Source organism: Melopsittacus undulatus, chromosome 4 (assembly GCF_012275295.1).
Source record: "Melopsittacus undulatus isolate bMelUnd1 chromosome 4, bMelUnd1.mat.Z, whole genome shotgun sequence".
Classification (NCBI taxonomy): domain Eukaryota; kingdom Metazoa; phylum Chordata; class Aves; order Psittaciformes; family Psittaculidae; genus Melopsittacus; species Melopsittacus undulatus.
Window position 1 is genome coordinate 45,106,044 of NC_047530.1, and position 12,639 is coordinate 45,118,682.

The window sequence follows — 12,639 nt, forward strand, 5'->3', positions numbered from 1 at the left end:
AACAGGAAAAGCTGATGAGGCTCATAAATATGAAGTCACTGTTCCTCCCAACACTGGTATTGCACACTCTTCAAATGACATCATTCATTATCCAGCACACATATTGACAGGGACAATATTCTTCCTGTTCAGAGATGGACACTACCTGCTCCTAGATGTGTACTACCTACTTATGTAACTAAAGCTTAACACACACACACACACATTTATTTATTTTTATAAAAGGTCACATACAAAAGTGCACAGAAAATCATCACTGTGGTATTTCCAACATTCACTTTAGAGTCTCAACATTTGAAGAATGATTTTTAACATGAAACTTGCAAGGATTCTTTAGACAAATTAAAAATATTAAAGAAAAAATTAACAGCACACCATTGTTTAAGCAACAGAAAGCTTTCGCTCTTGCTTTTGCGCACACATGTGGACATCTGCTTCCAGGGAGTGAAATCTTCTAAAACATCCTTGCTTTGCTCCTCTATTTCTGAACTATATTAAAATCATTCCATACTATTTTCTATTATCATAAACTAGAAAATCTAATGGAATTTTAAGAAATGATCCACTTAGGAAAATTGGCACTTCATGTATTCGCTCATGAATATTACTGATGGAACACTGTCAAAATGATAGATTGCAAAATATAATCCAATGCACACATACAAGCATGTTTTTTAATGTCTCTGTTCTATCTTTGCCGAATTAAAACAAACTGCAATATATCTCATCTAGTAGTAAGAAAACTCTGAGGAGGAGAGTGCAATTTTGTCAACCCTTGAAAAAAAACCAACTTCTGTACAAAGCCGTCTTTTGCTCTTTTACTTACACCATTCTTCAATGCCTCAACATATATAATGTAAATGTTGACAGTGCAAAAACACAGTGTCACCAGGTAAAAAGAGCACACTCCACTTATTCTAAAATCTAAAGAAATTACACATGCACCTATTTGGCTTCTCGCTTGCCACCACCAGGTTCAAATTACAATTTGCCTGCACTTACAAAATTCTAAGTTTAATGTTGAAATTTAGAAGTATAATTACTATTAAGAAAATTAAAGTGACAAGTTCCTGGAACGTATCATATAACTTCTCTGCTCCTGCTGGGAAATTTTTTCCAGGAACATTTATGTGATTTAGATGTCTAAAAGCCACTGTGAAATTGACTTAAAATGTTTCATTTAAATTAGAATAAAGCTTCAATTATTTTAAAATATTCTAGAAAAGAGCTTCTAATACTTTTTTGAATACTTATTGTGGATTAAGCCCAGCTGGTAATTCAGAGCCACGCAGGCCACTCACTCACCGCCCCTCCTCCCTCCTCCCCCTGCTCCTGCAGGGATGGGGAGGAGAACTGAAAGAATGTAATTCCCATGGGCTGAGATAAGAGCAGTCCAGTAACTAAGGTATAACACAAACCACTACTGCTACCACCAATAATAACAATGATAATAGATATAATAAGGGGAGAGAAAACAATTGCTCACCACCCACCCACTGATACCCAGGCTCCTTCTGGGTAACTCCCCCCAGTTTGTATACTGAGCATGACATGCTGTAGTATGGAATACCCCTTTGGCTAATTTGGGTCAGGGGTTCTGTCTCTGCTTCCTCCCAGCTTCCCATGCCCCTCCCCACTGGCAGAGCATGAGACTGAAAAATCCTTGATCAGAGTAAATATTACTTAGCAACAACAAAAAACATCGGTGTTACCAGTGCTTCCCCCAGGCTGAAAGTTAAAAACACAGTACTGCACCAGCTACTAAGGAGAAAAATGACTGCTACAGCTGAACCCAGGACAATACTATCCTCCTGTAATGAATAAACTGTCACCTTTCACTGAAAATGTCTATTGATGAAACAAATTATTCAGAAATTTAAAACTCAAAATTATATAGTATTTAGAATTTTCATGATCCACTAACATAACTGTCTATAAAGCAAATCAGACAATAGACAAAGCCTCTCAACATCATAATAATTGCCTATTGATAATCATTGTATCATGATTATACTAAAACTCTCCTCCATAAAACATTTTATCTAAGGCCATATTATGTATGAACCAAATACGTTATTCCACCTGAATACATAATAACACATTCACTTAATTTCTCCATCTCTGCTTACACAGAAATCCAACAAAAACTGTAAATTTCTCAATTTATTAGATGAACACATTGATTACTCTTTAGAGCAAACATAGTTAATTAGTGGACACTGTTGCAAAAATTGTTAATTCAGTTTGAGGACTCTGATGGGAACACACACATTTAACAATTTTAAATTACCTTCTTGTAAATAATAGTGATTAAACATTTATGCTTTTGTATATTTTCCAATTGGCAAATATATTCCCTTAGAATTCTTTGCAAAAACAAATGCTCAGTACTTTAAATATGGAAAATCAGAGAATTTCAGTCTTAAATGAGCATAAACTGATTATTTTTAATTTTTGTTGCCTTTTCCTTGTCTCTAAACAAATCCCAGCCATGTCAGCCAGTAAGTCAGCTTCATCGAGGGAACAACTTAAATCAATTTATGCAAATGCACCTAGTGGGGGGAATAAGCAATAGGAGTTAGAGACATGTGCATGCCTGCAGTGCTATGATCTTATAGGTGTCACAGAGACATGGTGGGATTGGCTACAATTGTGTGATGCCGTGGAAGGAAGGTGAGCTAGCAGATGGAGTGGTTAAACTGCTATCTAGACCTGAGAAGTTGTGGCAGTGCAGTCAGGTTAACACTGACTGGAAAAGGGGAAACATAACCCCCAGTATCCAGTACCTAAAAGAGGCCTATCACAAAGCCAAACAGACTTTCTACAGGGGCATGTAGTGATAGACAAGGTGGAATGGTTTTAAACTGAAAGAGGGTAGATTTAGATTAGACCTTTACTGTGAGGGTGGTGAGACACTGTAACAGGTTGACCAGGGAAGCTGCAGCTGCCCCATCCCTAGAAGGGTTCAAGGCCAGGTTGGACGGGGCTCGGAGCAACTTGGTCTAGTGGAATATGTCCCTGCTCATGACAGGGGGACTGGAACTAGATAATCTTTCCAATCCAAACCATTTTGTGATTCTATTGTTCTATTTACAGTATCTGTGGCTGCAAGAATCAAGAATTATTGACACTTTTCAATTTCCATCCATTTCTCATTTGTAAATTCTCTTCCATTCTTGTCTTATTTATGTAATACTTATCCACTTCAGAATATAATGTGATAAAAGAGCTCCCTGAAGAGGCACTGAATGAGAGCAATGTGATGTAGAAGTTTAGTCTGCTCTAGTAAGCTAAGCAGAGCAGTCAGCCATATTAAGAAACAGTATTAATTAGCAACGATGTTAGTAACTGTTTCTATGAAATCTATGTTTCTATGATAAAGATTATATATATATGAATATACATACACACATATTCATATCTGTAAACTAATATATGTGGTCATGCCATTCAAGAATGAAAATAAAACTAAGCACTTGAAGAGGCAGAAGAAGCCAAGGATGTTCAGTCTGGTGACAAGAAAGCTGAGGATCTAGTTTTTCGTTTCAACTATCTTATGAACAGCTATATAGAAGATGGAACCGCCTTAGAAATTACATCTGAAGAAAAAGGAGCAATTGTCACAAGCAGCAGCACACGAAATTCTCACATGGGATAAGGAAAAATATTCAGTGATTCAGCATTGGAACACGTACTCAGAGAGGTGTTGGAATTTCCATCCTCAGATTCAAAACTGAGCTGTCTGACGCCCTGCGCAACCAGATCTGAATATGAAGTTAGCCCTGCTCAAAGACTTTGGATCACAGAACTTCCAGACGTACCTCCCAATCAACCAATGTGCATTTCTCTGTAATTTTAAGATGCTTGTAATGCTTCCATATAAAAAACAATGTGAAAACAGCAATTTAACATTGTCATGTCTCATTTTTTCACACATAGTTTTATTCGCTTCGCTTTTAATCTTTTTGTAAGGATTATACAGTTTTACAAGATGGAGTTGACACAAGCTTAAGTTTTGATGAAGTTACACTACTTAAATATGGAAAAATTGAGGGTAACATATGCAAGATACAGATCTGTCATCTGGTTAAGAGGCCCCCAGTTTGAAACCATGTCTCCTGGAGTACTGATATCAAACTGATTATTATAGGTTGCAGATCTATGAATTTTAGAATAAATTATTTCATTTTGGTCATGTTTGTGTGTGTATAAACACCTACAAATTCATACACAGTTAAGATAGTAAATATTTTAAATGTATACACAGTACTGAAAAAAGTATCAGTATGAAAATGGCGACTAATATCTCTACTGATGGTCATGAAAGAAGGTAAAAGCAAAAGGTATGTGGATATTCAGTGGGATCAAAATGTTACAATCTCATAGGAAACTTAATTAATTATGAGAAGTAAAAGTATGACTCTTCAAAGCGTTCAGAGTGGACCTATGTTGTTTTCCATTTTTAAACATTCAATAAGTATCTTTCCTCTTTCAGTTATTATATTCTTAAGGTCAGGAATACAAAAAAGTTACAATGAACATTACAGTACATCACAGAATCACAGAGTCAAAGGAACCTCAAATTGCTTTCTTTTAACTAATGAAACAGCATTTTAAAATTTTATGAACTGCATTGCACAGAAGAGCAATGAGTATGATAGATGTACTCAAGCTACAGTGTAATTAATTTTGAATAATTAAGATTGTTCAACTTCGGACAGAAATGAATAAAAGGTTCATGATAAAACTTACATAAGTCTATCATACTGAGACTTTCTTTCTAAAAATCATCTTACAATTACACATTTCAAGCATTCTGTTCTTATTCCAGAAGAACACCAATCAAGTGTCTTCATCGGTGACATGGAAAGTGGGATTGAGTGCGCCCTCAGGAAGTTTGCCAATGACACCAAGCTGTGTGGTTTGGTTGATACACTAGAGGGAAGGAATGCCGTTCAGAGGGACCCTGACACGCTTGTGAGGTGGGCTGATGCCAACCTTATGAAGTTTAACCATGCCAAGTGCAAGGTCCTACACCTGGGTCGGAGCAATCCCAGGCACAGCTACAGGTTGGGCAGAGAAGAGATTCAGAGCAGCCCTGCAGAGAAGGACTTGGGGTGTTGGTCGATGAGAAAATGAACATGAGTTGGCTGCAGTGTGCACTTGCAGCCCAGAAAGCCAACCGTATCCTGGGCTGCATCAAAAGGAGCGTGACCAGCAGGTCGAAGGAGGTGATCCTGCCCCTCTACTCTGCTCTTGTGAGACCTCACTTGGAGTATTGTGTGCAGTCCTGGTGTCCTCAACATAAAAAGGACATGGAACTTCTGGAACAAGTACAGAGGAGGGCCACGAGGATGATCAGAGGCCTGGAGCACCTCCCGTATGAAGACAGGCTGAGAAAGTTGGGGCTGTTCAGCCTGCAGAAGAGAAGGCTGCATGGAGACCTCATAGCAGCCTTCCAGTATCTGAAGGGGGCCTACAGGGATGCTGGGGAGAGACTCTTCATTAGGGACTGTAGTGATAGGACAAGGGGTAACGGGTTCAAACTTAAACAGCAGAGGTTTAGATTGGATATAAGGAAGAAGTTCTTTACTGTTAGGGTGGTGGAATGGGTTGCCCAGAGAGGCTGTGAATGCTCCATCACTGGCGGTGTTCAAGACCAGGTCGGATGAAGCCTTGGGTGATATGGTTTAGTGTGAGGTGTCCCTGCCCATGACAGGGGTGTTGGAACTGGATGATCTTAAGGTCCTTTCCAACCCTAACTATTCTATGATTCTATGGTTCTGTAAGTGGCATTGGCCAGACTAGAAGGGGAGTCATGTTTGGTCATAGGGAAAGGAAAAAGTGGAAAACATTGTCCTAGACAATGAATAGGATATTTTACAGTTTTAAAATATTGATAAAAAGCAAAACCTTTTTTTTTCCATATAGATTAACTAGAAAGCTAAAACCTGTTAAATCAATAAATGTATCTGCTTATTCCACTACCTAATATTTGAAAACCTTGGACATACACTGACTACACAGACCTGGAGTGAAAACCTGAGCTTACAGAAAACATTTCTTTTTCCTGTGACCTTAAAGTGGAACCAGATTTCACTCTAAAACTTTCATCTCACCATTTAATATTGCATTCTTTTGCACTTCTTTCCCCTTAAATGTCTATATTAAATGCATATTTTTGTTTATAATTCTTTTAAACTTAAAAATGTTCATTATCACAAAGTTTGTTCTGGAATATATGTTAAAAACCTCTAGGATTAAGGTTTTCCAAAAATCTGATTGAATTTTTAAGCCATACTTTAATCCCTTTAGTCTAAAGCTAGTCTGTCCCTTTAAACTCTAATCTGAAAGACTTCAAAATAGCAAATTGTAAGGAACACAATCTGTTTATCTGAAAAGGATGAAAGAGTTTGTGCTCCATCTAGATTTGAACTTTTGGTTCCACAGTGTCTAGGTATTTCAAACCAGAGGTTTACACCATTAAGACATGCCACTCATGATAATTCAATCTTTTCTATGTTAATAAGCATGATAGAAAGACAAATGAATGCCTTGATAAGCTAGAAAAAAATATTTTTAAATACTAAATGACAACTATTACAAAAAGTGTCTATCAATATTGCTACATCAGGCACAAGAGATGATATTTATCTTTTTTAAAAATATTATTCAGGAAAAAAAAGTGACCTTACTAAGAAAAAGCCTCTTTCATTTATTACCTTTGTCTCATCCCACTTAAGCAACAAGGTAATCTGCTTAAGACAACCTTACTCAACCAAACTGTGAAATAAATCCAATGTACCCTATATAACACAGGCAGACGCAGTTAATATTGTTCAAATTATTTACATCTGAAGGGCCGCGCCTGTCTGGATAGCTGGGCCCGATGCTTCTCTGGACTTGGTTTCTGCTACTCACATCTGTTTCAGCTTTAGACTTTCACTGGTATTCTGCCAGCAGCCACAACTTTTTAATGGCTACAATAAACTACAGAGACTCATCAAATCTTTGTTGTACGTGTTAAAATTATAACCTCTTCAATTAAAATTTTGATTTAAAAATAAACTGCAGCATCATCTGAAGAAAAAAATTTGAAAGGCAATGTTTGAAAGAGATACAACATTTTTATATGACTGATTGTTCCTTTGTTAAAATACAAGAGAAACTAATCACAGGAATGCTTGTTAGAATTCTGCTGCATATTTCTGAGTGATAGAATACCAAGCTCTAAAAATATTTCCACAATCTTTTTTGTTTCAAATCTTTGTTGTCATTAACTTTATATGTTAATTAGTTTGGCTGGGTTTCAAATACATCTTTATAAAGAAGAACTATGAAAACAACACTAACATAACTTTTCTAGATTTTCTACAAATATCTAAGAAAATCTGGTTTAGGAATTAGAAATCCCTGATTACAAGAAAGCTGCAGTTTTTATTTTATGAGTTAAAGTATTTAGCTTTTCCTACTTGCTGTTTGTGTCTTTGCAGTGTAGAACAAATATGATGTGAACATCACAGCCTCAGTATAGACCTTGCGAGACTAAGATACATGACAGCAAAACTACATTCTGAAAAAGTGCAAGATCAAACACAGATCATGTTTCTGAACAAACTAGCCCAAAAGAGGGCAGGCCAAGAGGTTTACAGGGCCAGGTGATGAGAGGAGATAGAGCACTTACTTATGCCCGGGTCGAACAAACAACAACTGATACTTTCCTACCACTGTTAACCTCTGAAATTATCCTAAAGATGGCAGTGACCTAATCCAGTAATTTCTAACTGTAAGGATAAATTATTTTGTAATCGTTTTCACTGTCTTATATTGAAAATAATTAAAAATAATCTTGTTAAACTCTGATTCTAAAAGTACTCTTCATTTTGAGGCAGAGATTTAAACATAAATGGAGACGTTTTTACAGGCTTTCATGCAGATTCTCTCACTAAACTCTTTTCCACACGAAACTGCTTCAGTATAAGTAGCAGCTTTTCCTTAACAATAAAGACAGGCACAAAATAGTCAGTCATCATTTGGTGGATTTTAGAAAGTCACATGAAGCACAAAATAAAAATGAAACTGCTTGGAATACTTAGAGAGCAACCCTTCCTACTTTATTTCTGCTCAGTACCTTGATTGATGGATGAGTTGGGTTTCTGAGCCCCTCTTTATAATAAACATTTTAAAATGTTTATTTTATGTCTCAGGGTGAAAATATTTTGAGCTGGAGCTTTCTATTTCCCTTTGCTGTGCCTTGGCAAGCTGTGTTTTATTTCTACATTAATAGTATTCAACTCTTTTTTGTAGCTGTTAAATTGTTGTTATACAAGTACTGAAGAAAGTATTTATATTATGGAACTAACAGATATCTACAGTTAAACACACAGTTCTGGAGGAGCCAGAGGAAAATTCACACATAACTAAAGAAAATTTCAGAGAGATTTCTTTAGGGGCCTTTTGATTGCAAAAGGGAAAATTACTGTTCAGTATCTTTACTTACATTTTTATTAAGTTGTGAGTTTGACTTTTTTTTCTAATTTATGTGAGTAATTTGTGCCACAGTGTAAAAACTCTAAATGAATCAACACTATAAACCTAATTAGCAATAAGAAAACCTCATAAAGATCACATTTTAAATGGCACTTTGTTGTTAGCAGAAAAAATGTGAAAGTTCCCAGTTACCTTCTAGATCTCTCTTCAGTTTCCTTAAGTCTTTTATTAGGTCTTCAAATTTAACTTGGGAGGCCTGGAAAAAATCCTGTGGTTCTGGTAAAGGAAAAATACTCTTGTCTGTTCCTGCTTCCTAAACAAACAAACAAACAAAAATGCCACTATGAAAATTGATTGCATTTGCAGTGAAATAAAATACTTTTTTTTAAAACATCATATATGAAAGCTTATCATAAAACTGCAAAATAAAATATTTAAAATAATTAATGCTAAGCCAACATAAGAATCAAGATGAAATCCTGTTCACTTTGAGTTTTGAAAATTCCTTTTTGATGTTGTAAAGAAAACTTTACTCAATTTAAACTATGAAACAACATTGAGCTCACAAGTGACAACAATGAATTTCTGTTCATTGTATGTCAATTGAGGTTTAGATAAAGGATTAGAAGTTTCTTAAAAACAGATAACATGAATGCCTATTTTAATGAAACAAGTGATCTTATGCCAAAAGTTTGCGGTTTTATTCTCTCACGATTCATTAAATATACACACACTTTATAAGCATAAATGGAAAACAATATTTATATATTGCCTGGAGTATTTTATGCATTTAAAAATATACAGTTGAAGGTTTATGCAGCTAAATAAATTCCATGGTTTAATGTCTAGATGGAATTCGTAAGTATATACCTTACTTTTAGCACCGTAAGAAAAACAAATCAGAAGTAAAATAGAACAAAATGAAAAACCTCACAAGGTTCAAAGCAATATCTCCAGTGGAAATTAAGTATATGGATGATATTAATATAACATTGCTGTGTATAAACATATACTAGTGAGTTTAAATACTACCTGTGCATGGATTTAATGTAATAAATGTAATAGACAAATTCTCATAGGTTGGAAAACTAATTGTTTTGTGAACAAAAAAAATAATTTTATTATTATAAAAATATAGACTTTTTGGGGAAAAAGAGTAGAACTGATGACATTTACATAGTGTCCATTTTCTCCCAAGGAAGATAAACTGCTTTGAAAAAATTCCCTGAAGTAAAACTACACTGTAGTACAAAGTTTGCAAAAATATTAAAATCAATGAATTAGAGACATTAGCTTCAGCATACATATGTCAATACCCTAAAAACCAAGAGCATTAAATGTCAGACGAAATTGCTTTTGTTATGAGGCTTTTTATGAGGCAGTTACTTCAGTTAAAGTAATGACACTATTTCCCTGCTCCAAAGGAAAAAAAAAAGGAAAAAGAAAAAAGACAAAATGAGAAAGAAAACAAGTACAGATCTACGTAACTGCTAGCTTGCTAGTTTTTTATCTCCTCTACAGCTCAGCCACGGAAGTTCTTCCACAGGCTTCTGACATACAGACCCTCCAGCACTAAAACTCATAGAATCACAGAATGGTTTGGGTTGGAATGGGACCTCTAAAGATCATCTAGTCCATCCCCCTGTCATGGGCAGTCTTCTCCAAAAAAAAAAAAAAAAAGAAAAGAACAAAAAAAAGGAAAAAAAATATTTAAAATATTTGTATTTGAATACACATACAGCTGTTAAAAATTACACTAGTCTTAGATTCAAAGATCAGATAAAAGTTCAAAACCAAGCAATTACATACTTAAATTAATAGTGACAATAGTTCAAATTTTCCACTTAAAAACTTTGGCTGCTGCTGCTATCTATTTAAAAGCCTCATAAATATAACTCACTCAAAGCAGCAGCCACACCTCTTTCTGTATTTTCAACCCCTAACTTCATCCCCATCAGCTGACTCATCTATCTTAGAATACCAACCTGTCCAAGTATTCTGTCATGAGAAAACATGCTTCCATCTTCCATTACTACCACATCAGAACAAGATTTACAACATTAGAGTAACCAGGGCGTAAGAAGACAGGACTGGAGTGATTGCCTGCCCAGTCTGCTGCAGTCACAGTCAACTGCCTGCAATGGCAGCCAGGTCAACCATTACTGTAGAATTTTCCAAAGCCTTATCAGAAAACCTGTAGCAAATTTCAGACCTACTGAGGTCCACGTCTGTTATATGAGAGCAAAAGAAATTGATTTTTTTTTTTGTCAGCGCTGCTATGTACAGATTTTAAAAAAGCTAATGTAAACCCTTTTACAATATCCTAAAGAAACCTAATTTTGGAGAGACTGATAGAGTAAATAAATCTCTTACCTTATCACAATGGCGTAGGTAATATATGACGACATAATCCACAAGATTAATACCACTATCCTAGGAAAAAATTAATGTATTATTAAAAATGTGTGTTACTAACACTGCTCAAATGAATGAAAATTTCTCAATTTGAAAATAAATATATTACTCTTATTATTTTATAATGCCATGAGAAATAGGACTTACAATATCATCAGCCCTAGCATTACTGTCCAAAAAAATCAATCTTTCATAACATGGGATTGATTGTACCAGCACAGGACCTAGAGCTTGTTTTGGTTCTAAGAAAACACCCACTGGGAGAAGCTGTCCCCATGTATTTTTTAATAATGCAAGGCATTACTGAATAATAATATTAACTTGATTTAAAATATTAATTAATAACAATATTCTTTAATATAATACTAACTAAATATTACAGCGACCTCAGATATATTCAGGTGAACTGAATTTCTTGATTTCTCTAGTCTCAATTCATCTACAATGAGGATCTGAAAGAGGCATAAATATTTTATTTTACTCCAAATATAAAACCAGACATTATATACCTAACAAGTATATTTCATGCCCTTCTGCCTTCTAAATATGAATTTTAATGCTTTGTGGAATCATAATTTCCATGGTCCCGCTTATAAAACAACTGTACACAACATCATTTTATTTATTATGTCATTGGGTCAGCACAGGCCAGATGAACTAAAGGAAAAGTGTGAAACTGACTTACATGTTACAGGGTACTGTTTAGCAATGTAAAAGAATCATAACATAGGGAATTATATCTGGAATGTCCTTGAAGTTTTTTTGGATGTATTTTCATATTGTATATTAGAAGATATCAGGACAAATATTTGTATGTGAATAATGTCTGACTTCCTGTACAATGCTGCCTCGCCTATGTTAGAGTCTGCAGCACATTATACTTTACTAGTGTCATACAACAGCAATATTCTTAACTAAGCAAGTCATCACTGTCATACAGACAAAGCCACTCTGCTTGTATAACAGTATTGGAAGACATTGATGCAGGTCATGCAACAAAAAGAAACTGAGGGGAATCATGAAGTGGTAAATGCTCCATCCCCGGCAGTGTTCAAAGCCATGCTGGACAGAACCTTGGGTGACATGGTCTAGGGAGAGGTATCCTTGCCTATAGCAGTGGGGGTGGAACAAGATGATCTTATTAAGATCCTTTCCAACCCTGACTATTTTATGATTCTATGAACATTAATTGCCTTTTAGAGTGAAATACATCTGTTGCTAAACTATCAAACCTATTGCTTTGGTTTAAAAATATATTTGCATAAGATGAAACACAGAGATTTTGAAGTGGTGAACTACAAATTTTAAGAAAACTATATCAACTAACTTTCTAGGCTCACGTTACAACAAATGAATTTTATAGTAAGTAAGAGATATTTAACACTGATACTTTACCTTAGCTTCTGGAATTCAGCTTACCTAGATGCAATACTCTTGCTGGTAGTTCCCAAAAAAAGGGAATAACAGAACACAGGAAGGATACTTTAGTGTTCAACTATACAAGACCCTGCATTCTTCTTCCTTGCACTATGGTCTACCAATTAACTCCAAGGTTTCATGTCTGCCCATAGCAGTTGGCCCCTTTGAGTTTTTATGCATTTTGGAGACTAGTCTAAATGAAATATATATTTATTTTGGCTACCATGGAATTGTAAATACCGTATTTTTATAGCTTGTTTTGCTAAGGAACAAGTCTTATGTTATTATATTGTACATCTGTCACTCCTTTGCATA

At 35.2% G+C, this 12,639-nt stretch overlaps 1 protein-coding gene across 1 annotated transcript in view; it reads right to left on the reverse strand.

Moving 5' to 3' along the window:
- Positions 1-12,639, reverse strand: part of LOC101874125 (formin) — a 138,564-nt gene that overhangs the window by 47,948 nt on the left and 77,977 nt on the right. Inside the window, exons 11-12 of the mRNA XM_005149336.4 lie at positions 10,864-10,923; positions 8,683-8,803 (exon numbers count right to left, since the gene is read on the reverse strand). Coding sequence (XP_005149393.4) covers positions 8,683-8,803; positions 10,864-10,923 — 181 coding nt within the window. The remainder of the gene's footprint in view (positions 1-8,682; positions 8,804-10,863; positions 10,924-12,639) is intronic.